A 26,795-nucleotide genomic window follows, 5' to 3' on the forward strand; every position below is an offset into this window, starting at 1 on the left:
TGTTGAAAGAATTCTTAACATGGCCGGGAGCATGCTGAGAAGCAAAGGAATGCCTAAGGAGTTTTGCGCAGAAGCAGTTTCGTGTGCAGTGTATCTCTCCAATCGTTTTTTCACCAAAAGCTTGGAAAATATGAACAGATAAAGGGACTCAAAAATCGGCTACAGGTTGAATTTAAGGTCAAAGATCTCAATACACTTAAATACTTCCTTAGGATGGAGATAGAAAGGAATAAACAAAGTATTTTCATAACCCAAAGAAAATACACACTTGATCTCTTGAATGAAACTAGAAAACTTGGTCGTGGACCTGTAGGTACCCCATTAGAACAAAATTGGAAACAAAAGGTCATAGAAAATGACTCTGCTGTGGATAAGGAAAGATACCAATGCCTAGTGGGAAGTTGATATACCTTTCCCTTAACAGACCTGATATTGCCTATAGTGTTAAGTGTTATGAGTCAATTTATGCACTCACCTAGACAAAGTCACCTAGAGGCAGTAAACTAAATTCTTCGATATTTTTAAGGGACCCCTGGAAAGGGCTTTTGTTTTGGAAAAATGATCTTAGGGGAGTTGAATGCTTTGTAGATGCAGATTGGGCAAGTTCAATTGAGGATGGCAAGTTCATAACTGGCTACTACACTAAACTATGGGGTAACTTAGTCACTGGGAGGAGTAAAAAGAAAAAATTCGTGGCAAGAAGCAATGCTAAGGCTGAGTACAAAGGAATTGCTCAAGGGATTTGTGAGTTGATATGGCTAGGAAGATTATTACAGGACTTGAGAGTTACATGAACATGACCTATAAAATTGAATAGTGACAACAAATCAACTATCAATATAGTTCACAATCCAATCTAGCATGATAGAATGAAACATGTAAGAATTAACCGAAATTTCATCAAAATAGAGATTGAGAGTGGAGTTGTTATCCTATTCTACATTCCTACTAAGATAAGAAGTTGATGTTCTTACTAAGGCACTGTCAAAACCAAGCTTTGAAGCATTTGTAAGCAAACTAAGAATAATTGATATCTATTCACTAGCTTGAGGGGAAGTATTGGAATTCAATCCCTAACTTAGAGGGAATGATTGAAAGGATTAAATTCCTGAATTGGAGAAGTAATTGGAAGAATTATCTTAGGTCAACTTTCTGTTTTTAGTTTTTTGGTAGTTTCCTATTCTTGTATTGCCTAGAATAGAAAGATCTCTTGTATATATATTTTGTACAGCTGATTGTTTGTGAAAGAAAAATCAAGGAATTTCTTCCAAGACTATTTGTTCAGGTTGTGCACAATTTTTCAGAAAGTCAGTGAAAACTTCGGAATCAGAATTCTCCCAATTCGCTTAACGAATCTTTCTGAATTAGCGTCATTAGATCTGTCTCAATCTCGTCTATAAAGCTCAAACATGGACTCAGTCCAATTTGAGCCAATTTTGATTGAATTTTGCCTCAAAAGGACTATCATTGCACAACTTTCCATTCCAAAATTTTCCAGATCTGCTACATTTATGTAATTTTTTATATTTTTACTGGGCCCAATGTTTGGGTTAATTCCACTTATACCCCATACTCATAAATAAATTCTCAGGTACCCCTTCCTAGGTCCCAATACTTCAAGAGATTCACACTTATACCCCAAAGTTTTTAATAATCATCAATTAAGCCCATTTTAACAATTTTTCTTTTTTTTTTTCTTCAAAAATAAATTCTAAGAATTTCATAAACTTTTGGGATGTTACAACAATGACCCATAAGTAAAGGACTGTGTGAGCTACCTTGCTCGGTTGAGCCTAGATCCAAAGGGAGATCTAGGTGCCACCATCTTATGAGGTCGGCACATGGGGGGACATTGTGGAGCTTGATTCCCAAATGAGGATATAGTGGTGATTCAGATGCCAAATCAACAAGGCAGACATTTGAGATTCATGCAATTGAGAGATCATTCCCAAAGGGGGGAAATTATTGGAGATCCACATGCCACCTCTCAAAACTCGCATTTGGAGACTCACATGAAAGCTCCATTCCAAGGAGAGGGGTTGTGGAGATTCAATTGGAGTAGAGCTGGCTTGGTAGGCAACTCGAAGCATATGCAATATGCAAATAAAGAAATATAGAAATCTTTAAATCAATTTGCCTTACATGACTAACAAGAATCAGTGCTTTGTAAGTCAAGTGGCAACACCGTATTAATAGATTATTAATGTTTATTTACATAACTAGAATGTTAAGAATAATATAACTTGTATTTGAGAAAAGAAGAAAGAAATTAACTGTATTTTTCCTCTCAGAACATGCTTGGCAACAGCTTCAAAATCAACTGCTAAGTGCCATACAACATATCATCACTTAGTCTTGCCACGACTCCAATTTTGGCCACTTAACAAGGACCTAGAATCATTATAACTCATAGACATAGAGAAATCTAGTATGCATGTGACAGGCAATTATAACTCATAGACATAGAGAAATCTAGTATGCATGTGACAGGCAATGCTATTATCATACAACGTAATTGACTACGCAATCAAGTAAAGCTTGGGGCTTATTTCAGTAATAAATATGCTGAGAATGAATGATCTACAAGTTGACTTTCTCTAAAATGAGTTGAGTGATCTATGAACAAGCTCCAAGTTTTAAGTTTGCTCCACTGCAGCCATAAATGTTCCACAAAATTTCCAAGGAATACTAACCTTATAGATGGAGCAAGTTCTTGCTTCATAATTTTGGTCTGATGGAATCGAACAGTGTTTTTCCAATAACTTCAGATGCTGGCAATGCTGAGCCTTGCGTATGAGATTTTTAAGCAACTTAAGAAGTGAGTGAAATCTAGATAACCAAAAGAAATTGATCAAGACATAATTTCAAAAACCAGAATCAGTGGCTTAAACAATAATAGCGTGAAGTTCAGAAAATCCAGGACTAGCATCAGTATAGCAACTTCAGATGCTGGCAATGCTGAGCCTTGCGTATGAGATTTTTAAGCAACTTAAAAAGTGAGTGAAATCTAGATAACCAAAAGAAATTGATCAAGACATAATTTCAAAAACCAGAATCAGTGGCTTAAACAATAATAGTGTAAAGTTCAGAAAACCCAGGACTAGCATCAGTACAGCAGTTATCATATATTAGAGAAAGGAAATCCTGAATTTGTAGTATGTCAAGCCCCAAGCACGAAGATGAGATTTTTGCAATCATACTAGTCCACTCTGCATATACTTGGGCCTTTTCCATGCTTTAGAACCTCAAATTACTTGTTCTATTTGCACATCTACATCAGTGCTCTGCACACACTTCAGATGGCACTTGAATCTATTAGCGCATCAGAAGTAGAGAGATAATATGACTTCAGACAAGACTAATACTTGAGAATCAGGAAATCCTAATTGGTTAAAAATGTAGCAAGGAGAAGAAGCAAACGAGTGAAGATGCTACAAGAAGTCTACTACTGTTCATTGTGAAGGTAGCTCTTCTTTATAAAGATAGCCACTAGTTCTTTATTTTCTTTTTCTTTTCTTTTCATTTTTTTTATATATTCATCCCTAATTCTTCTACCAGTACCTTGGTTAACATTCTTTCTTTAAAAACATAGCCAACTAGTATTTGTAATTCTTTACCATTAACTTTTTCTCGCTACTAATTGTATGATTTTGCACTTCGTTCATAAGCTTCTACTATTATGGAGGTTTATTGAACCTTAAATTTGTTAAACAACAAAAAGTCGTATGAAATTCTGTTATCAAAATATATATATATAACTGAAAGAAAAAAATTGAACATCTGTTTTCTCCAAAGAGCCTTCAAGACATTGACAAACTTTTTGACCATTTTCTAATAAGTACTTTCTTATTTTTGATGGTTTTTTTTAAAACAAAGCTTATTGGAATGTCATGCACATTAAAAAGTATATTAATGTTGTGATGGAAAATTTCTCTATAATCTTACTCTAAATATTCATTCTGAATGTCCTTTCCTCTCCCTACCTTCCTTTTCCTTGCCACCATAGCTACAAGATATGGTCTCAAAGCCTGTGTTATTGCCACTTCTAGGCAACCGTGTCAGCACTCATCTCTCGTTCTAATGAGAACAGCTCCATCATAAGGCTCTACCAATACTTTCATCCAGTTATACAGCAAATACAAGAATATATATATACACGAATTTATAACCCTAAAATATTTACTTATACATCAATAATAATATATATATATATGAAAAATCAAATAGGAGATAATTTCCTGCTCTAGAAATTGCTGAAAAGTTTAGAATCGACAGCTTGCAAAACCTCATATCCTCTTCCTTGAAAGGTCTATTTCATTTATCATCTCTAAATTTCCAAAAGCCTAGCAAACGAACTTGTTGCCTAATGCCCAAAATTATGCTTTAATTCAGAATGAATCAAATCTTGTGGAAAAAGAATACTTTCAACTTTCTTGAAAAGTTCTTATAAATAGTACACGAGCCAATCCCTCTTATAGAAGCTAGGAGAGGCTCAAGATGGAAAAGAACCACTATACAGATTTGGAAACCAAAGATATAAACATCCTATCTATAAACATTTCCTAAGAATATATATATACACTTTTAGGAAAGCCAAAGAAATAAGAAAGCTAAGGAATTAAGAAAGTTTCCTAAGTTCAACTTAGGAAACTTCTTAATTCTGTCAAGGCCGAGATTGCCTTGATATGCTGCTGCTGCCAATAAGGAAAGCCACCGCCTCATACACGTATGGAAAGATACTGCTGGCTCCACTGTATGCACGATCTAGCATACACAATCACACAACACAACAAATCTCCCCAAGTAGGATTCGAACCTATGACCAATCAGTTATGATTCCAGACCAAGATTCATTTTATAATTATGAAATTTTATTAAATTAAAAATAGAAATTAATTTGATTTGAAATTCAAGACGTTTGGTAATTTCTCCTCCAACCAAGATAAAAGATCCCATTGAAGCAGCTAATCCCATGCATATTATATGGACATCTGGTTGTACAAATTGCATAGTATCATAAATAGCAACTCCAAGTATTACCCATCCACCAAGAGAGTTTATTTGATACTTGGTCATTCATAGCATTACTATACCTTCCCTCACATAAAGCTTGAATCCCCAACATGCAAGACGTCAAAGAACAAATGAATATGAGCCAATTCAAGGAGAACTAGCCCTTGTATTTACATAAATCAATAATAATGTGAGATTTCAAAAGTGCCAGAAGAAACTATTCATAATCAACAATGCATAAAGACCAGAAGAAGTAGGTTGAACTCCATTTTCACCTTTGTTTCATATACTTCTTGCTAACACCTTTCTAAAGCACATAATCTACAATCTGAACCTTCAGAAGAGGTCAACATTGTTCACATCAAACTAGAAAAATCACAACAGTAGCTCTCCTTTTGTGCTCCAAGGAAGATACTACCATGCCCATGCACCCAAAGTAAATAAAGAAAGAATGCTATAACAGCACTTACAGGCATGTGCGGTTAATGAGACAGCAATTACTGCTGTGGAAGCATGGCTTTGAAAGAGCACCAATAGTGTTATCAGATAGCCCGAATATATCCTTAAAAAGAACATAGGCACCAGAGATATTGGGCTTCAAGGAGTTCAAAATATCTGATGCATGTCATGGTTGAACATAATTCTCTTCAGCTAAAAGGAAATATAAATATCATAAAGCCCAACATAATCATAGTATTGAAGTTACTAAATGTTCCTCAAAGCTATGTCACATGGCCTTTTACATTTGTTCCTGCATAATTGTGTAAGCCATGGCCATCAGATATGGTAAACATAAGGGTATTGAATATGCATCTGATATTGATATCCAAATTGAATGCTTAAATCTCTAATTCCAACAATATTTCAAGAAAAGCAAAACATGTGTTCGATAATAAAATTTTCAAGACTTCAACATGGATAAAAATTCAAAATCGTATCCTTTCTCTATGCTCCTTCTAATTTCAAATACATTTTTAAACAATAACATCATAAAACTTTAAAATAGCAGGCAATACAGATCAATATAACTGTTCATAACATGCACACATATCCCTACAACCTTTAAATGCATATGTCAGATTCCCAATATCCTAATTTCAAGGGTTAAAATGGTTCAATGCACTAAAATAAACCCACACTTGATATTTACACTTGAGTTCATGTAATATAGCCTAAGAAAATGTTTTGACAGTGAAGCAATTCAAAATCAAAGTTTCAAACTTCAGAAATAACAATTTAAAGCTCAATACGAGAACTAATTATTCAGGTTTCAGCATATACTTGAAACAATTAACTTGAATACATTAGCAAGAACTAGGGGGGTGGAGAGAGAGAGAGAGAGCACAAGCTACTTAAACAATAATTGAGGATACGCTTTCTAGGGAAAACTAACGAAGAACACTCCAATTTATAGAACATGGATTGCCTATCAATGTGAGCTTCTCTAGCAACATACTGGAGATTTTGCAGCACCAAACAACAGGTGCACTGCAATGGCATCTGCAGGTAAACATCTAAGAAACTATTAGTACTGAAGAAGAGGGAAACGTTTTGTGTGTGTGTGTTTTAGGCATGTGAACAAGGTGAATTGCAGTGCAAGAGGTTGTGCTTGCGGAATGCTTTAGGCAACTGAATATAAGATCTGCTATGGTTATTTCAGAGTCAAAAGTCCAATCCTCAGCATAAATACAAGCAAAAAAGTCGAGAATTGACAAATTTTCTGTTCATGATAGATTCAGAGTAGCCAATTCATCCTCTTCCTAAGAGGCCCAGACAAATACTAATGGAAAGATGAAATTTATTGTTTCTATCAAACATACCATTATATAGAAAAGCACACCAAAATACAGAAGAACCTATAGAAATAATAAGCCTTGTGGACTTAAATTTAGGATTTATTAACCTTTTCAGGAAATAATGCAAAGGAATCAATTTTCTGCATCAAGGTAACATATAAAGAAGGATATTTTTCCATATTAATAAGTACTTTTATGATATAGTAGCACTATTATCAATATTTATTAAGTATAGATTTAGACCTTATTTTTCCTGGAGTTTACACCCTTTTAGAATCATTTACACTTTGTGTCGAATAAATCTGAATTGTAAGTGTGGAAGCTCTCTGAGAAGTTGGTATATGCTGTCATGGTCAAGGCTGCTAAGGGTGGTAGGGAAAGAGCCAATGCAATCAGAAAAGGAGAGTCAGTTAGGAAAACATGTTTGAATTTCTTATTCAAGTCATCTTAATAAACGAGCTAAGGCTCCTTTTGATCGTGTCCACTCCGATATTTGGTTCAATGTATGGACATGAACAGCTCCAGCAAGCTTTCCTGTGAAGATCAAGTACATCTCCGTGGTGGTTATCTCAAGTTACAAGCTCATCTCCATGGACTGGCCAATAGAAATAGAAACTCAAAACTTCAGCAATTAAACTAAGATTGGACTCCTGTGGCAACCCCGCCACAAAACTTCTCTCTACCAAAGCACCAACCACTCAGATAATACTGCTCACAGCACCCTTCAGCTTGGTCCCAAAACATCACTGCCTAAACACCTTACTAATCAACACAAGAGCTCTACTCCTTCAAATATCATCTCCTCACATGTTTGATGGCTTATACTCCAAGCTCCTTTTATAGGACACTCCCACAAAAACTCTTAATGCTACTCCTACATGAATGCTAAGAGTGCTTCAAGTCACTTCTATATCTCAGCTCCTACTTCTTCATTGACTCCAACAGCTTCAGCAATCTGAATGGAGGCTGGACCAAAGATATTTCCCAGCTGGTGTTAAGGGTTCATCAAGGACAGATCATCCAATCTAGAGGACATTACCTTGAGCAGTTCAGAGAGAGAGAGAGAGGTGATTCAAAGAGGAAAAGCATGCACAAGTGCACAACTTAGTTACACCTGCGTCATGGTTGCACAAAACAGCTGAAGGAACCAAGAACCAAACCCAATCTCACTAGGTCCATTTCAATTTTGGTACGGTATTTGGTTTGGTTAAAGTCTAAAGAAAATAAAATCAATACCTTCAGTTCGATTCTTGAGTTAACCAAATTGTGGACCCAAACTGATCTGAACCACTGACCCAACCTAACCAATCAATTGTAATTGGTGACGGACCTGTCTTAGAACATTTTTTCTTTTTATCGGCAGTCTTAGTTATTTTAGTCTTCTGGTTGTTAAAAATGTAGAATGTTAAATCTTTATTTTGTATTTGAAATGGAGAAATGTCATTAAAAAGCTAGATTTGGTTAACATTTTTTATTATAATAAAAGTTCTAAATAAATAATTTTAGATCCTAAAAACACAAGTTGCCTGACCAAGAAATGAACTCTGTCACAAGAAGGGAACCAAACCAAACTGAATTAATTCAGTTTGGTTAGATCTGGTTCCATCCCCAGATTGATTTAATTTGGGTAAAAAAAAATGGAATAGATCAAGATCAATTCAGTTCTGCTCTATCTCAGAGTAGACTTGACCCAAGTAATCATACTTGACTCCTATATAGCCTTAGTTACACAATTTCCAATATCCAACAATTATAAACCATGACCCATAACCATCCTTGGACATCACATCACTCTTTGGCCTAATCCCTCATAAATATGGGATTCAAACCTACCTCAATGAGTGATTGCAACACACATAGAGAACTCCTTGTTACACCAAATAAGATTCTTCACTACCATTCTCTCTTTGATTTGCCTTACCACTCTTTTCTTTCTTCAACGGTTCTCACACCAACTCATTACCCACTGTAATTCCTAGAAGGCCGCCAAACAATCCTTAACTTTCCCAACTTATCCCTCAGATTATACACCACTAGGGAAGACTGGTGCTCAATAGCAGAAAAGAAGAGCGACGGTATACCCACCTCCTAAGACTTGCCAACAGTTTTCCAGCCTCAAATGGCAGAGCAACTAGATCAATCTCGTCGTACCACCTAATCTGATAAAGCCACCCAAAGAAGTGATAAGCAGTTGAAAAACAGGGAACTTACAGAGAGAGGGAGAAAAAAGGTTTATAAGAGAGAAGAATATGGGAGAAAGACTGTAGGTTGAAGCATATTTTTGCTTCTGACCTACTGCTCTATTTATAATGGAAGGAGGAAAGATCATCCAGCTGTAGAACTAGAATATTCTGTCAATCTTCCTAAAAATCAGCTCCTAACAATTAGATAATCAATCACCCTAAATCAAGCAATCAATCAGCTACCAATCAATTAATTTCCCAAATTATAGCTATCAACACAGTCCATTGTCTTCAACAATGCTAACGTAAGCAAGTACAGGACTCTGCAGATCATATTAGAAGCCATGTTTATAATGCAGAAAAACAAGGAGGGATCAGTTGCTCCATTGTCAGCATATTCTTGATCTAGTGAACCTTGATAACAAGCCTCCCAATCAAGATGGTTCCCACCCCTCAAGTTCTTGTTCCGACTCAAGCTCTCTCTAGGGAGCCTCAGTCCATGTCTTCCAAAATCTTCAGGCAATCTTGGAATTAGAACGTTCAAAGAAGATAACAGTTTTGGATCTGGACCTCCGCTTCAAGTTATCCCACAAGTTTCTAATTTGGCATAACTTGAAGAGTACAAGATCCTGAAACTTATCAGGTTGAACAAGAAAGGGGGCGGTGCCAAAGAGCTATCATATTTTTCTGGCCTCACTTGGTGGCCATAACACCAACCTACCTTTAGCTCCATAAATTCTTCATGTAACTAAACTACAAATCATATACTTGGTTTGCTAATTTCCCATTAAGATCTATACATACTGTCCTGCAATGACAAGGTTCAGAAGCTATATGTAAAATTATTTTTATCTTATGCAAGATTAACACCCCATTACCCTATATCTCACTCAGAAAACTCAAATAGCAAGTCAAAATTTCTAGGCTATGTTAATTGATTATTCTAAAATGCAATGGATACGCAAAACCATATATCCGAAGAGTATCAGACCCAATGCAGAATCCACATGATCAACCATAATTTCTCCAACTTTATGAGCCTCTTCTTGGCTGTTCAAGACCTCAATGAGACAATGAACATTTCTCCCTGCTTGCTTGGATCCATCACAAGACCCCAAGCTCCTTCTCTTGGAGCCACCCTTAGAGCCAAGTTTTCTTGTTTATATGATTGAAGGCTTAGTTACTTGAGACTCAGTTGAAAAAGGGAGTGAAAGGAAGTTCGAAGATCCTTTTGTTGTAATACGGGAATATAAGATAATAACAACTCTTATGTCTAGAAGATAACTCTCTTTGGGAATTAAATTCATGTGTATTAAAGGCAACTCCTATTTCTGATCTGTTCCATCTTTATGTCACAATCCACATCATCGCATACCATTTCATCACCACCTAGGTCATATGATTAGTATGAACCCCCCTAGTATTTTGAGTAGCATCCATTGAATTGTACAATAAAGATGAAAATTTATGCATATCTATTATTACTTCCAGGGATACACTACTACGTACACAAGGTTATGAAATATCATTTTCTACTACTCTCACTTTATATTGTAATTCGCAATCAAATATTAATTACAATTTCTATGGCCCAAACTATTATATACCCCTTAAACATGTCAAATTACTATTCTAAGCTTAAGAATACAAAAGGAGACTTTTTATACGTCCAAATATTTTGCAATGGTTTTCCAGCTTTTCTTAGGTTCCATCATGTTTCTGGAACATTTATGTTTTCCATTCCAACAGAAACAATCCACAGAAATGATATTTTGATCCTTGTTTTGGAAGTATACATCTGATGGAAATAATGAACTATTCAGTTTAACAAGAAAAAAAAAAAAAGAAAGATAGAAACAATGACCTATTCAATGATAAAGTGAAATTTACATGGCCGGAGCCAGCTGCTTACAACTTGAACTGAAATTCACGGTTGCTTGTAAACATTTAAGCAAGCAATAAATTACACTCAGCACCCCTGAGGTATGTAATAAATACAAGGAGTACCCCTCACTTTTCAAAAAATTACACTGACTACCATACTATTTAAAAGTTTTATCAGATTACCCCCTAAGGTTAGATTTACATTATAAGGGGTACCCCTGAACTTTTATAAATTACACAGAATTCATAACAAATATTTAACTAAGGGGACGTTAGTGTAATTTTTAGAATATTGGGGGGTACACATTGCAATTTAGTGAAACCTCAGGGGGTACCAAGTGTAATTTACCCTTAAGAAAAAGTAAAAAAAAATTGTGTAACTTACACTCGTTTTAATACCAGACAGAGGCCTCCCAGATGATCTATCTCCTTTGCCCGTAAATTGGGGTAGGGAATATTGCTCTTGAGAATCCAATTGCCTATGCTTCCAGTTGCGCTGCCAACTAAACTGTCTGTGGCGCTTTCTAGGCTTAGCCATAATCTGGTTTGAGCATTCTAGATGTTTCCCATTTGAATTTTGGTCATTATTAGTATTCTCATTTCCAGTACTTTCTTTCACCTGTCCAGAAAAAATCCCCATGCAGTTCTTTTTCCCCCAAATCCTTGTGCACGATGTTGAATGACTTGTACCGTCACAACCAGAACAACTGACGAGACTTGAGCGAACCTTCTCACTAAAATCACCTCTGGGATGCTCTTTCTCTGGCATTGAGCCAACTTCGTCAACTCTTTTCCTCTTTTTTCCAGATTCTGATAAAAATTCAAAGGCATTCATCATTCAGTCCAAAACATAATAATAATATTATATCTGAACCATTCTCAGGAAGTAATGGTTTCAAAACTACCAATTAATTTCATGAACAAAAAACTGAGATAAACAGACAAATGTGCAAAGAACAAAAGAAAAGAAAATTTAACTAGAAGCATTAGATGAATAGAAAAATCAAACAGAGGCAAAAAAGTAAAGGGTTAACAAAAAATGACACCATATAATCTAGTGAGGAAAGAACTGAGATAAACTGACAAAATGTGCAAAGAGTACAATATGAGAAAAGAAAAATGAACTAGGAGCATTAGATGAATAGAAAAATCAAACAAGGTTAAAAAGTAAAGGATTAACAAACAAGAACACCATAGACAGTTTAGAAAAGTCAAAAAGAGAATCTGGCCAAAGATTGTCAAGACAAACATATTCTAAAAGAATTGTATCTTTGACGTGGATTAGGAGTAATAACTAGCCTTTTTCCAATAATTTTAGTTTTGTGAGTCAGGATGCCATGAAGAGTTTTCCATGATTTCTATGATCATAGGAGTTTTTAGAGTATGGATGTTACTATCACAGCTCCAATAGCTAAGGAAGGGGGAGAACAAGAATTAAAGGATTTTAGGCCTATTAGCATAATAACAGCGTCTAAAAAATTCTACCCAAAGTTATATCTGCTAGGCTTAAAGAAGTCCTTAGTAGTGTGGTGTCACACTCACAAAGTGCTTTTGTGGGAGGATGCCACATCTTGTTAGCTGTCTTGGTGGCCAATGAGTATTAGGATTCTAGTTAAAGAGTGGTTTACAGGGTCTCATATATAAACTAGACACTGGGAAAACCTATCATCATGTAAAATGGAATTTTCAATTGGGGGTTGAAACATGCCGCCACCTACTTTCATTACCTGTTATAGCGAAATCTATCACCACGTCATTTACCCTTACTCGCTACAAAATCCATTGCATCCCATCATTAAAACCCATTTCACCTCCATCACAAATCTGACACCATGTCACACAACCCCTGGTAGTGGGACCAAACCATGAAGCCCCAGCCTTAGCTTAGGGAACACAAAAGCCTATATCATCCAACACAGGCCATCTGAAATACTAACACTACATTACAAGAACTCCATAATATCCACCGATAACCATCCAGATAAAAGTAATCATCCTAAACAGATACAAATCAATTTCATCTAAAGGAAATTCATAGATGTCTAAATATTCCATAACCTTACAAAATAATATCCTGATGGTCCCCCATACCAAAGCTCAATTCTATATTTTGCCTGAATCACTTGAAAATGTTAAGGTAGAGTTTTTCTGCATTAAATATCATAACCAGAAGATAAAGATATTTTATATGAAGGATAATTAAACCATTTTTGTTTCCAAACTGCTGGATTCCCTATTCATGTCTCAACAAACTTGGATGTTTTCTTAAGGAAGTGGTTAGCATTTACTGCACCTTAAAACAAGGTGCATTTACAGTCCCTTTTTAGACTTTATTTGCAAATCCATATTTTTTCAATCTGATTACCCATACAGATGAATGCTTGTCATTATTGGCACTAACTTCACCATTCAAATTTTTCAAACAAACTTGGACAACATTCTTATAAGGAAGGTACAGAAGTCCAAGAAAGAGTGGTATTGCTATTGGTTGCCAACAAAAATGACATGATGCTTATGGTCACAGATGTCAACAATTTCAAAAAAGTGCTGGGATTTGGGAAATACAAAAATCAAAAATCAAAAACTGCCTTATTAGATTCAAACTTGTCCAAAAAATTAAAATCAAAGATTATCTCATATAAATATATACAACAACCAAGTCTTAGTAACATGTTTGGCATTGTTGTGAAATTTCTATTTTGTGAGAATCATGTTTGTAAAAAGGGCTTATGCAAGAATCATTTTGAAGAAGAAGCAGTTGAGCCTTTGATAAGGTCAACTAATAAACTTTTAGTGTTGTTAAATGTTTTCGGCTAGTGATCAAAAAAGATGATCCTAACAAACAAATTATCAGAAAAGGCATTGGTGAAAGTGTTTGTGTAGTTAATACTCACGAACATCATCACAAGTCTTAAACTCACTAGCTGAGGTCCACTGCATGAACAATCGTACAATCTTAAAAAATACTTACATCTGAGAGTGTTAATGGAAAATCTTTTGATGACCAAAGGCTTTTTTTTCTTGCAAATTTAAAATCTACAAAAATTGCAGAAAACAACAGTGAGATAGATATGATTGAAAAGGATAGTGTATTTTAAATATGGAACAAAAATTAGATATGATTGATACAGGTAGTGCTTTTAAAGGTTGATCATTAGTAATTTTGACTAAAAATAATTTAACTTCAGATTTTGTTTTTGCTTTACAATAAAAGTAAACTCATTCAATTATATTAAAAACAAAAATATCCATAACATAATGGTTGTAGATAGAGCTTGAGAATAGAAGAGGTAAGTGTTACTTTTTGACAGGCAGTGATGCTATGTGCAGGGATTGAAAAGCTAAGAGATCAAGGTGAAAAGCTAAGAGACCAGTTTTCACTAAAGAATGGGCATCCCCAGTGCACAAGGCTCTCCATTTTTGTGAGGGTTGGGGCAGAGTCATATCTTTACTCAACCCTAGCTTGCTTTGCCTTATTTTATTTATTTATTTTTGCAAAGAAGCTGTTTCCACAACCTGAACCTATAACCTTCTGGTCACAAAGGAGCAACCTTACCAATGCTACCATGGGTTGCTCTCACCAGTTTTCACTAGTATAGGAAAAAAATATCAAGAGCCTAATACATTGCAAGAGAGTTCCAAGAAATAGTTGCAGTTTTTACCTAGGACAAGGGCAGAATGTTGATATTTGGGCTTTGATATATGCTTTGGTTTAAAGCAGAACTCACTGATGGGAAAACCAGCCACCTGATAGTGTTTATTTCGAGGTAGCGGTAAAAAGATTGAGGCATGCTTTAGCAAATAGATCATGATTCCATCCCCGACCTGCATACCATAGATCATACAAAGTCTACAGAGACCACAGGTCCCAAAGAAAAAAGATGATACTTTCAAGCAACAAAAGACTACTTATAACTTACCCTTCTTAAGAGAAGGCACCATGCTGAAGACGTAAGAAGCTCTACACCAGGACTTGAAGGACAACGCTGCCAGATAACATGTTAAATATCAACTGAAAAACACTGTTTATTGACCAACAAACTGATCCGCTTTTGTGACAGTTGAATTTTCTTCTACTAAAGATAGTACACAACAAAATTAGGATAAACAATGATCTCCTCCTTACTATTACCATGAACTAAGACGCCAATGAAGTATCCTTCCTATGAATAAACAAGCAATTTCAATAAATATAGAACACAAAGCAACTACAATGATAACAGTGGTACATAGTTGCACAAATTCTTTTTCTGAAAACTATCTTCCTTGTGAAATTCATTATAATTTTAACAAGGCTTGTTTTTTGTATTGACCACCTTCTTGGTATTATACTAACCCAGAAATTGTACTTTTTAAGCTACTAGGTTGAGAGGGATATACTCCCGCTACTTGTGTAAAGAAATCTGAATAATGGAAACCATGGAGTCATGCTATGTCGCTTGCGCCAAAAAGAAAACAAAATATAGTAGTGTGCTATGCTATCTATTGTCGTCACAAAATATAGTAGTGTGCTATGCTATCGATTGTCATCGCTTCACTCATGCTTGCTTACACAAATTGTAATCTGCTGTCACTACTCAAGTTACAAAAATTCAAAATGAGCAATCTGCTGGTTGCTCTTAGAGAGAGAGAGAGTTAAAGGAAAAAAGAGTCTTGGCCAAGTACAAAAACAACTTGGTAACAGGGCTTGAGAATTAGGAGGCGTTATCAACAAACAAACAAAAAACAAATATTATTGTAGAAAACCATGTGCAGAAATTGGAACAGTTAGGCAAAATAATAGAGACAGTTTAATTGATTCATTATACAATTATTTATTTTCCTAAGTTAGGTAGTTTTTTCTGTATTTAACTGTCTCCATAGGGACAATTCAGTGTTATTAAAGGCGCGCCTTAATACCAGGCACAAGCCTGGCGCCTACAACCAAACCAGGCGGGCGAGATCTGCCCAGGCGCGCCTGGGCGCATCTAGGCCCTCAGGCACAGCCTTGGGCTTAGGCATGCCAAGGCTGCACCTGGTTTGTTTTAATTGAATTTCAGTTTAATTTAGTTTAATTTTAGTATTTCTTGCTATATTTTAATCAAATCTAATCCTAATTCAAATTATACCTAAATAAAATAAAGCAAGATATTCTGAAAAGCTGAATTCAAAGAGACTTACGATAGAAGAAATCCCAAAAGTCAAGTCTGCAGCTGTCCTCTCCTCTCCTTTCTTGGCTATTCTTGACTATCCTCTCCACGGCAATCACGGCACAACTCCAAGACAACCAGAACTCCTCTCCCTTCTCGGCTTTCCTCTCCCTCTTCAAACGGACAGCTGCAACGGCACAGCCCTCCCTTCTCGCTCGGCTCTCCTTTCCCTATTCAAACAGATAGGACAGGCTGCATAGCCACCCTTCTTGGCTCTCTCCCTCTTCAAACGGATAACACCCTTCTCGGCTCTTCTTGCCCTCTTCAAACGGACAACACAGCTTCACAACTTATCTCCCTTCTCGACTCTCCTCTCTCTTCTTCAAACAGACAGCATAGCTACTGCATCATCTACCTTCTCGGCTCTCCTCTCCCTTCTTCAAACGGACAACCCAGCTTTAGTTAGCAACGGGAAACAACAAACATCAAACAAAGGAAACAACAAACGGTTTCCAGGTATGTTTGTTCATTGTTGTCTCCACTCTTTATCTATTTTTTGGTTTCGAGTTACAAGTTACAAGTTACAAGTTTCAGCACAAAGGGCAACAAGCCAGCTGCCAGCAACTATTGATTTCTTATTATTGTTGGATATTTGTTTGTTCTTGGAGGAGTTATTTTATTACTCCTAACAGTTTATTACTATTCTATAAATAGAATAGTGGGCAGCAGCTCTCAGTAGCATGAGCTGCATGGCTCCAATGACCCTTAGGCCTTACCAATTCTGCCAGTTCAATACTGTTCATAAATAGAGCAGTGGTCAACTGCATCAGCACTCAGCCCCATGCGCTGCATAGCTGCAATGACAAATGACCCTTTGCGATATTTCTTTTTTTTTCTTAAGGTGGTCTTTAGAGTGGTATTGTTGTTGACATGTTGTGAATCTTGCAAGAATCAAAAATTTAAAATGTCATCCAACACTATTGATCATAATCCTGATAGTAGTTCTGCTGGTAGAAGAAAAGATCCAACATGGAAATACCATAGTTTGGTAAATCCCAAAGACCTTAACACTTTTAAATGTAATTTTTGTGGGAAATTAACTAAAGGAGGTGTATACCGAGCCAAACAGCACCTTGCTAGAGGTTATAGGAATGTTGAAATTTGTTCAAAATGTCCTCCTCGTGTTAGAGACGAAATTATAGAGTTTATGTCAAAAAAGAAAGGGAAGAATGACTTTGATGATATGCCAGATTTTGATGATATTGACACACTAGGAGATGATGTTGATGAAATGGACGTAGGGGCTTTCCAAAGCCGTGGTAAAAGGCCTATGCAAGGACAAGCATCATCTATGCAACAAAAAAAACAAAGGCAACAGCAAAAAAAGCCTCTTGATTTGTTTTTATCTGCTAAACCTAAAGTGAGTAATCAAAAGGATGCAAAAGGAAAGCAAACTACAATAGAAAGTCATCTCAACAAAGAGTTGAGAGAGAATGCATGTGTTTGGTTTAGTAGATGGATGTATGAAGCTGGTATACCATTTAATGCAGTCAATTACCCTAGTTTTAAGCCAATGATGGAGGCTGTTGGGCGAGTTGGTCTGAGAATGAAACCCCCAAATTTTTATGAGGTTAGAGTACCTTATCTTAAGAAGGAGGTGGAACACACAAAAGAAATTATGAAGAGTCACAAGGAGGAATGGGCAAGATATGGATATACAATCATGTGTGATGGTTGGAAGGATAAGCGAGATAAGTCTCTGCTCAACTTTTTGGTAAATAGTCCAAAGGGGAGTGTGTTTATTGAATCTATTGATACATCTTCCTATGCTAAAGATGGAATAAAACTTTACCAATTGCTTGACCGATTTGTGGAGGAGATAGGAGAAGCAAATGTTGTTCAAGTTGTAACTAATAATGGTTCAGCTAATGTTCTAGTTGGTAAGTTTTACTTTTACTAATTTATTTTTTTCTTTTTAACTTTTACTGAAATTAAGGACTATTTTTTTCCTTGAATTAATGTCTTGCAGGAGAGTTCTTAATGACTAAGCACGAGAATTTGTATTGGACATCGTGTGCTGCCCATTGTTTGGACTTGATGTTGGAGGATATTTTTAAAATTCCTAGACTTAAGAGCACATTTCAGAAGGCATGTTCAGTCAATGGGTACTTTTATAGCTTTGCACAAGTATTAAATATGATGAGATCATTTACACAAAGAAAGATGCTAAGACCTGAAAAAACAAGGTTTGCCATAGCTTTCCTCACCCTTTTAAGACTTCATGAACAAAAAGCTAATTTGAGGAAGATGTTCACTTCAGAAGAGTGGACTAACTCTAGATTTGCAAAGGAAACACGAGGTAAGCAAGCAGCTCAAACAGTGCTCCAGGAATCATTTTGGAAAAATATTCTTTTTGCTCTCAAGGTGTCTGGGCCTCTTGTCAAAGTGCTTAGAGTGGTGGATAATGAGGAAAAACCTGCTATGCCTTATATTTATGAGACTATGGATAGGGCAAAAGAAGCCATTGCAAAATCTTTTGATGATGAGAGCAAATACGAGAAAATATTTGAAATCATTGATGAGAGATGGAATGTTCAGTTGCATCGTCCTTTACATGTAGCTGGATATTATTTGAATCCAGCATTTTTTTACTCAAATGAAAGTATTAGACAAGACAACAAGGTTATTGAAGGGTTGTATGCTTGCATAGAGAGGCTGGTTCCCACTACAGAAGTGCAAGACAAACTTTCGAAGGAGTTGAGCTTTTATAAGAATTCTAAAGGGTTATTTGGCAAACAAATATGTATTAGAGGAAGTAATCAATTATCACCAAGTAACACGGTTTTCTAAATTATCTAATTTAGATTAGATCAATAATCAATATTTTTAATTGCTAATTTGTATTTGTTTTTCTCAATTGAATGGTGGTCTCAATTTGGTACTGGAACCCCTAATTTGCAAAAGTTTGCCATGAAGATTTGTAGTCTCACTTGTAGCTCTTCAGGCTGTGAAAGAAATTGAAGTATCTTTGAGCATGTAAGCATTTCAATCTTATTAGTAATATTAAGTATTAACTAGATGATTTCTTATATCTTTTAACTTACTAATTCTAATTTAATTATTATGGCAGCTTCATAACAAAAAGAGAAACCGATTCGAGCAACGTCTTAATGATTTGGTATTTGTGAAGTATAATAGAGCTTTAAGACGTCGCTTCAATTTACGTAAATCAATAGATCCCATTTCCTTGGATGAAATTGATGAAAGTAATGAGTGGTTGCTTGGGACAATTGACCAACTTGTTGATTCAAATAATGAACTTGTACATAAGGGCGATGATTTAACATGGGTTGATGTTTCTAGAGCTTCTGGTGTTGAAAAAACTCACTATGCAACTAGATCAAAAGCTCCAACTCTAAATTTGACAAAGAGTAGAAGAAAGGCTACTACTTCAAATGCTCCAATTGAACCTGATGAAGATGAAGAGGAAGAGAGATATGATGTGGAAGAAGAGGATATTGGAGATGATGTTTCTGATGATGGGAATATGGAAATGTTAGATCTTGATGTTGACAATGAGGATGATTTTTAGATTATCTAATCTTAATTAGGATTTAAGATCTACAAACCTCTTTTGGATTTAATCTAATTTTAGTTAAAGACTTTTCTTGCAAATTTTTTTAACTTTTGCGATACTTATATTTTGGTTGTTGAAATATGTTTGGATTTGTTGTGCTGGAATTCACAGGTACGTAACTTGTTTTAATATTTATTCCTCTTAGTAGTTAGCATATGTTGAATTTTTTATTTTTTTTACAACATGCTTGTTAAAATATTATTAGAAGTTAGGATTTATTTTATACATTTTTCTTTAACTAGGACATTTTTATTTTATTTTATTTTTATTAATTTGCGCCTAGTTCCACCAGACTCGTGCCTCGCGCCTCGCCTTGCGCCTTACGCCTCAGGCCCTTGCGCGCCTTAGTGCGTCTTGCGCCTTTAATAACACTGGGACAATTATCATTTGTAATATATATATGTCCAATTTGAATAATAGATCAAGGAATTTTACAATCCAAACTTCTTCATAGTATTAGAGTATTTCTAGTTAGAAAATTCCTCCATCGTCTCAATCGCGTCCTTCACCCCAGCAGTCTCTACTTCTTCCTCTCAAGTTCCCATTGCTCCTAATTCTAATAGACATTCAATTATGATGTTCATAAGTGGTAGAGGAAAAGACGACTATCTTAATTGAAGCCCCTAAACCGAATTCAACAGATTTGAAGTACAAGACATGGAAGGCAGAATACAATATGGTAATGTCATGGCTTGCCAATTCCATGACTAATGAAGTCAAAGAAAATCTCATCCTCCACGAGACAACACAAGAAATCTGAGATGTCACAAAGGAGATGTATTCCGACACTAAAGACATAGCAAAGGCGTTATCAAGTAAACCTTTCAGTCACCCAATATTTTAGTTGTCTAACTAGATTTTGGCAACAACTCAACATGTTCAAAGTGACCTAAATAAACAGACACTTTATAAAAAGAAAAATTGAAGGTGGATTTCCTACATACCAAGGATCTACCGAAAACTACCTACTGAAGATTTAGTTTGAAGATATGAAGATCCAAGCTGGGCTTACTTCATATTTACAACCCAGCTTGAGGGGGCGGGTAGAAAACCATGTGAAAAAATATAAGAACAATTAGGCAATTAGGAAAAATAATAAGAATAGTTTAATTGCTTCATTTATTTTCCTAAGTTAGGCAGTTTTTTTTATGTTTAACTATCTCTATAGGGGCAGTTACCATTTGCAATATATATATATGTGTCAAATTCGAATAATAGATCAAGGAGTTTTACAATCCAAACTTCTTCAATTATTGCTCAGACATATAACCCCATCTATGACTATATTTCCTTGATACCATCATGTTCTGAACTGACTACAAGCCCATGGCATCAGTTTATTCTCCATTATTTTCTGCATACCTTATTCAGCCATTACTGCTATGTTCTATGTTACTCTTGCTGTCAGAATCTAAACAGGTTGATCACATAAATTCAGCTCCAGAATTCATATGCCCATCTTGTTCTTATGTTAATTGAAGTATCAGGCAAAGAAGTAATGTGACTGAGCCAAGGGATGCCACAAAGGCAAGACAGATAAGAGATGACATACAATACGATTGGCCAAAAGTGGAGATAACACGAAGTTATCCTCAATTCTTGAAGGGAGAGGTAACAATATCATGCTCAATCCCTAGATGGAGAGCTCAAGTAGATTGATACCTAATTTTATCCTTCCTATACATGTTCCATGTATCAAATAAGAGTGCATGGGTAGGCCCGGTCCAGACCTAGATTAGATCCACTCCAGACTCGTTAGATCCAAATCCTCAATAAGTAATGATTCAGTCTAGATCCATTAGTAATTGGACCCATTATCATGGATTTAGAACTCAATGGACCCAAATCTAGTCCAGATCTATTTTTTTAAAACTTTTTTTCTCTTTTTTTTATGAATAATTTATAGTTATTAAAATATTTTATCACGATATTATTTTCAATAAAAGATTTTCCCATAAATAATGATATTCAAAGGTAAACAAGTAACAAGCTTCAATTTTGGTCAAAGATTTTTCCCCTAATTTGTTCCATTCCAAATTAAAAGACAAAAGATCATCATATATAAAAGAATCAGCAGTTGACAACCAGATCGTGGCTGGACACAAACGCTGAGACATCGAAGGAGTAACAACACAAACTTCAGCTATGTCCTTCACTCTCAATACAATATCCCTTTCAATGGAGTCAAGGAATCGAAAGTGTCCTCCACATTGATAGGTTCCTTCTGATGTACGGCAACATATCAATAGTGTCAAAAGCACAGAGCCTCTTTGCAATACCCCACCCCATCCCAGGGTGCCACAATGAGCAAACGACTTCCTTCCAGAGAGAGCGCCCAATTGGGAACTGGTCATAGGGGTGATCGGGTTCAATGAATGGTACAGTTCTCCCACTCACAAGGCTAAGGAAAACATGAGCAGCAAAATGATGAAATCCTTCCGTAGTGAGTACTCGCTTCGCATGCAATATCACGGTGAAAAGGAGTATTCTACACAAGTAAATGAAAATCAAGTTGGATATTATATGCATCCACAATATGTAAGGCAACCTGCTGACTGACAAACATGCCATAACACATACATACATTGAGGCAAGTACTATACAAGTGAGCCTCATGCTCGATACATGTGCTCAAACGTAACTTAATTTTACAAACGAGCTCCTAGCCTCAAGCTAGCACAACAATACGTTCCTTAAAACTAACATAAGCACAAACCTAACACGAAGGCATTTGTTTGGGCTTATGAACTCAACACATTGCCAAGCCCGAACTACTCATGCCTACCACCTACTGTGTTAATCAGTGACCACTTCTTTCCCTCAAGAGCTTCTTGCATCCACTATCCCAAAATAAAAATAAAAAAGAACCACACATAACAAATAAAGAAGAGATAGACATGAGTATGATAAACTTCGTAAGGCATACCACAAGTACACGGGTGCCAAAAATATGTAACATGAATGCAATCTCATTTCAAATCACCGTGCATGCTATCACGAGATTGGCTGCACTAAGATGTGCCTTACGTGGAACAGATTGCTGAACATCCAACCGTTTCCTTAGATGGGCATTCGCTATGCCAAACCACAGCTAGCTCCTTCCACCTAACATTAGGACTTTTTACGAAGGTAAAGCCACCCATTCTAGTAACCAAGGCACAAGGCCAACACAACTAGATTGCAGTCCAAATTGTCCATGGACTCCTTTCCAAACATCATTCATGCAAAACTCATGTTTATGCTAAAAACAATTCCCATGCACATGCAATGCACCACACATAGTGCCTACCTTGGGTAGTCCTTACTTGTCTCTTTAGTCCTCGATCTGTGAACCTCCTACAAATATGTTGTCCTGTCATGCAACACAAATCAAACTATGTTTATTGATTGTTTCGGGTTTTGTTTGCATCTAGGCCCCTCAAGTTCTAGAAATTTTAGTTTAGCCCAAAACTATGCCTTAATTATAATAAGGCCAATAAGGTTTCCAAATAACCCCTTTTAACCCAATTGGTTAGCAATCCATTGTAGGGCCCCAAACTATACAATATTTATAAAAAAAAATCCATCAACTTTCATAAATTATACTTTGGCCTTAGATTTCACAAAAATTACACCAATACCCTAAAATCTTCACATGCAATTACACCAATACCCTAAATTATACTTTGAGTGATTTGAGCTCTTCAAACTTCAATTGATAAGACTACACTGTCCCCTCCTACTTAAGCTTGTTGAACTCCTTTACAACGTCCAACATGCTCTGATCTCCAAATTGTTCACATAAGTCCTCCACAAACACCGTCCATAAACAACTCTTCTTCACCCTGCTCCACCCCTTGAAACCAAGCATCCCCGGCATCATTAAGGCAAGAAGCAACCAAGGTGACCTTCTGTTGTTCAGCTACATTATAGATGTTAAACATACGCTCACAACGCCTAACCCACCAACTTGGGTTCTAGCCATCAAATAATGGAATCTCCATCTTTGGCATTGGGAATCCGAGCTAATTAGGAACAGTCGAAGCCCCCTACCTTTTCTCCACATTATTCTTTCCTACCAATGGCCGTTCTACCTCAAACTCCGACAATCCCTCAGATCGGTGGGCCATTCCATGCTCGGGGAGGATTGGTTCAGATCTCTCTCTAGGCGAGAATTCAGGAAAGAGCTTTACTAGGATCTGGCTGGTGAACATCACCATGAATTGTTGCATATGATCCTACAGTTGTTGGCTCTGTTCTCGCATTCGATCTTGCAACCAATTGTGCTGATCGCGACTCTCCTCATGCCACCTTTCTATTGCTCCTTCTATCCTCCTTTCCACCACTAAATCCATCGATGACTCCAACGTTCCCATTTAGATTTGCATATCTGCCACTACCGCAATAACTTGTTGCAACTGCGATTCCATCTGCTTTATCCTCATTCTATTGGTCATGGTGAAGAAGATAACGTTCATAATTACTGTCTAGAATCGTGCTCTGATACCAATTTGTCAAACTCCAATTCTGACAAGGGAATTCTCCTCTAGAATTGGGGAGAATTAGGGAGGTTTGGGAAGAGAATTGAGAAAATTGAGAAGGGAAGATTGGGAGAAAGGTCGAGAGAGAAGAGAAAAATGAGGTGGGAAAAATGAATTCTGTTTGTATTGATCGATGCCTTCTCTTGGAGCGAGATCAGAGTTAAATACCGATCCTCCATTGGAAATAGGCATTAAATTCAAAAAGTGTAACTGCCTACTTCTAGGTTATTACAACAAAGCCCTACAGTATTTAATAAACATACAATTATGTCCCCCATGCCTTTATAACTACGGGCATATGACAAATTGAATTCAAATTATCATTCAACAATGACTACTCTCTAACTAATCTAACTTATTTATAGGTTTTTTTTTATCCTTTCAATTACAATACAACTAAAAGGCACAAACTGCTATAGTAGTAAAGTACAACCAAAAAGAAATACATCTAATATACAATTACTATGATATCCTTGGGGTCATGATAATTGTCCAAAAATTAATCATGCTAGAACACCACTTTCTTGCTCGATTTTCCTCAAATCAACACATACAAAGTCTTCTCCAAGTAGCAAAGGTTCTAACCCGACAAACTGCTATCGAAAGAGGGAGATGTTAGATTTCATCAGACTATTCCCCTGTTCAGCATCAGACTGGTTCTTTTACATTTTTTGGCCATTGTTTTAGCCTTTTCTGGCGATCTCCTTCTCCGACAATTCCCTCAAGTCTCAAACAAACCTTCTAGGCTCTTCTCCTTTCTTCCTTCTACTTCTTCTTCTTCTTCCTTTTCTTCTTTTCTTTCTCATAATACATAGTGTAATTTTTGCTTTAATTACACATTGGCCCATATTTTCCTCTTATTTCACTTAAATCTCATAATTCTCACATAAACCCCTTTAAACTTTATGGAACTTCACTTTAAGCCATCTTTATTTCACTTAGATCCTTTAGTTTCCTTGGAAATTCCACATAAGCCCTTATTTAATTTCTCTTAGGCCCCATCAGGTTTCCAAAATCCTTTCAATACCTTTAAATTGTTTCCCAGCATTTCAAACTTCTTATTTGGACCCCACATCTCGATCCTTCAATATCCTCAAACATCTGGAATTTCCATAAAATGTTCCCAGACTCACCCTTCGGGTCGCACTTGTGTCATTTTGAGTCCCAAGCTTTGGGTTTTCTCACTCCCCGTCCCTCCTCGTCCTAAAAGAGCATGTAATACAGGGTATTTCACTCTTTTTTATTTTCTTCTTTGTCATCATTTCCATGGCCATACCCACATTCATCTTCGATATTTTTCTTGTGAGATTTGAAGATCAGAAACAATGGGAGAGAGAAATAATGAAAAGAATACCTCGATTAAGTTCTCATTAATCAAATGATAAAACAGAAGATAGCTGGTATTTATACCCAGCTATCAATACAAGGAGGCCGAGCCTTACTAACGCATAAGACAACAAACTTAACAAACCTATACAGTAGTTAGCAACAATTAAACAAAGTAAACAAGCAGCAATACAAAATACTATTTGTTGCTATTTTCTCCAACATTTCTTGGTTTTGTTCTTCATCCACATCAACAACTATGTTGTCTTGGCCTCTTTTGAATCCCCACCACTAATGTCCTCGCCTTCTTGCTTTTCCTAATTTAATTTGGCCACTATTACAAATGTCTCACTAGGTGTCTCATCCTCCTCCTGGTCCTCCTCCCCATCCTCTTTATTATCCCTACTAGTTGCCTTGACATGCTGTTGCTTCTTCAAAATCACCTCCTCCCCGTACTCTTCAACCCTAGGTAGTCTGTTAGAAGCCCAATTTTTCGCATCCCTGTCTTGGAAACCCTAGGTAAACTTCATAAGGATCTCCTCTTCCAACACTGTTAATGAGATCTCCAAATGCAAACCCTATGCAAGCCTCACAAACTAAGATCAAATTTGAATGTAGTGCTTCTAGCCTTTAATAAATAATATAATGGATATGGATTGTGGATCTAGGTCGAAATCCATTGGACCTATCTAGATCCAAACCAATTGAAAAATGGATCTGGTTCGAGTCCATATATCTGGATCTCAAGGATTTGGTTCAAGCCGAATTTGATTTAGACCCAACCCATTAACAAGCCTATGCACAACACCTGAACGTTAGCAACAAGAATTCTTCGCCCAAGCACCATAGCATTCAACACCAAGAACCATGCTTTTAATATGCTCAAATATCAAATGATTGCAATGGAATCTCTAATGGCTCCAACACCTCTAAAAAGCCCCAACAACATTTGGCTGCTACAAGGCTAGAATCTCTTCAATGCTAGACCTGAAGGACCTTGTAGAATGGAGGAAGAAGTTAGCGTGTTGTCAAGCACGATTGCCCTACTTGAAGGATCCCTACCTTAACCAATTCATAAAGAGAAAGGATCCAAAAGATGAAGAGAAGACATGATCCATATATGATCTAGGATCACACTACCAAATATCTACCACAAATGCCACTCCACCACTATTTACATGTGATCACCTCATCAACAAAATTTTGGATCAAAGTCATAACCAGTTTCTTTGACATCAACTCTCTAGATTGATCCCTCCATTATAAATATCGAATTCAGACCTCTGCCAAAAATTGATTGCACTATC

General features: G+C 36.4%; 1 protein-coding gene across 1 annotated transcript in view; it reads right to left on the bottom strand.

Annotated features, from left to right (window-relative positions):
- Positions 1 to 26,795, bottom strand: part of LOC127786888 (telomerase reverse transcriptase) — an 83,162-nt gene that overhangs the window by 19,562 nt on the left and 36,805 nt on the right. Inside the window, exons 3-8 of the mRNA XM_052314603.1 lie at positions 14,797 to 14,862; positions 14,539 to 14,701; positions 11,262 to 11,686; positions 6,387 to 6,513; positions 5,484 to 5,628; positions 2,694 to 2,829 (exon numbers count right to left, since the gene is read on the bottom strand). Coding sequence (XP_052170563.1) covers positions 2,694 to 2,829; positions 5,484 to 5,628; positions 6,387 to 6,513; positions 11,262 to 11,686; positions 14,539 to 14,701; positions 14,797 to 14,862 — 1,062 coding nt within the window. The remainder of the gene's footprint in view (positions 1 to 2,693; positions 2,830 to 5,483; positions 5,629 to 6,386; positions 6,514 to 11,261; positions 11,687 to 14,538; positions 14,702 to 14,796; positions 14,863 to 26,795) is intronic.

Source organism: Diospyros lotus, chromosome 12 (assembly GCF_014633365.1).
Source record: "Diospyros lotus cultivar Yz01 chromosome 12, ASM1463336v1, whole genome shotgun sequence".
Classification (NCBI taxonomy): domain Eukaryota; kingdom Viridiplantae; phylum Streptophyta; class Magnoliopsida; order Ericales; family Ebenaceae; genus Diospyros; species Diospyros lotus.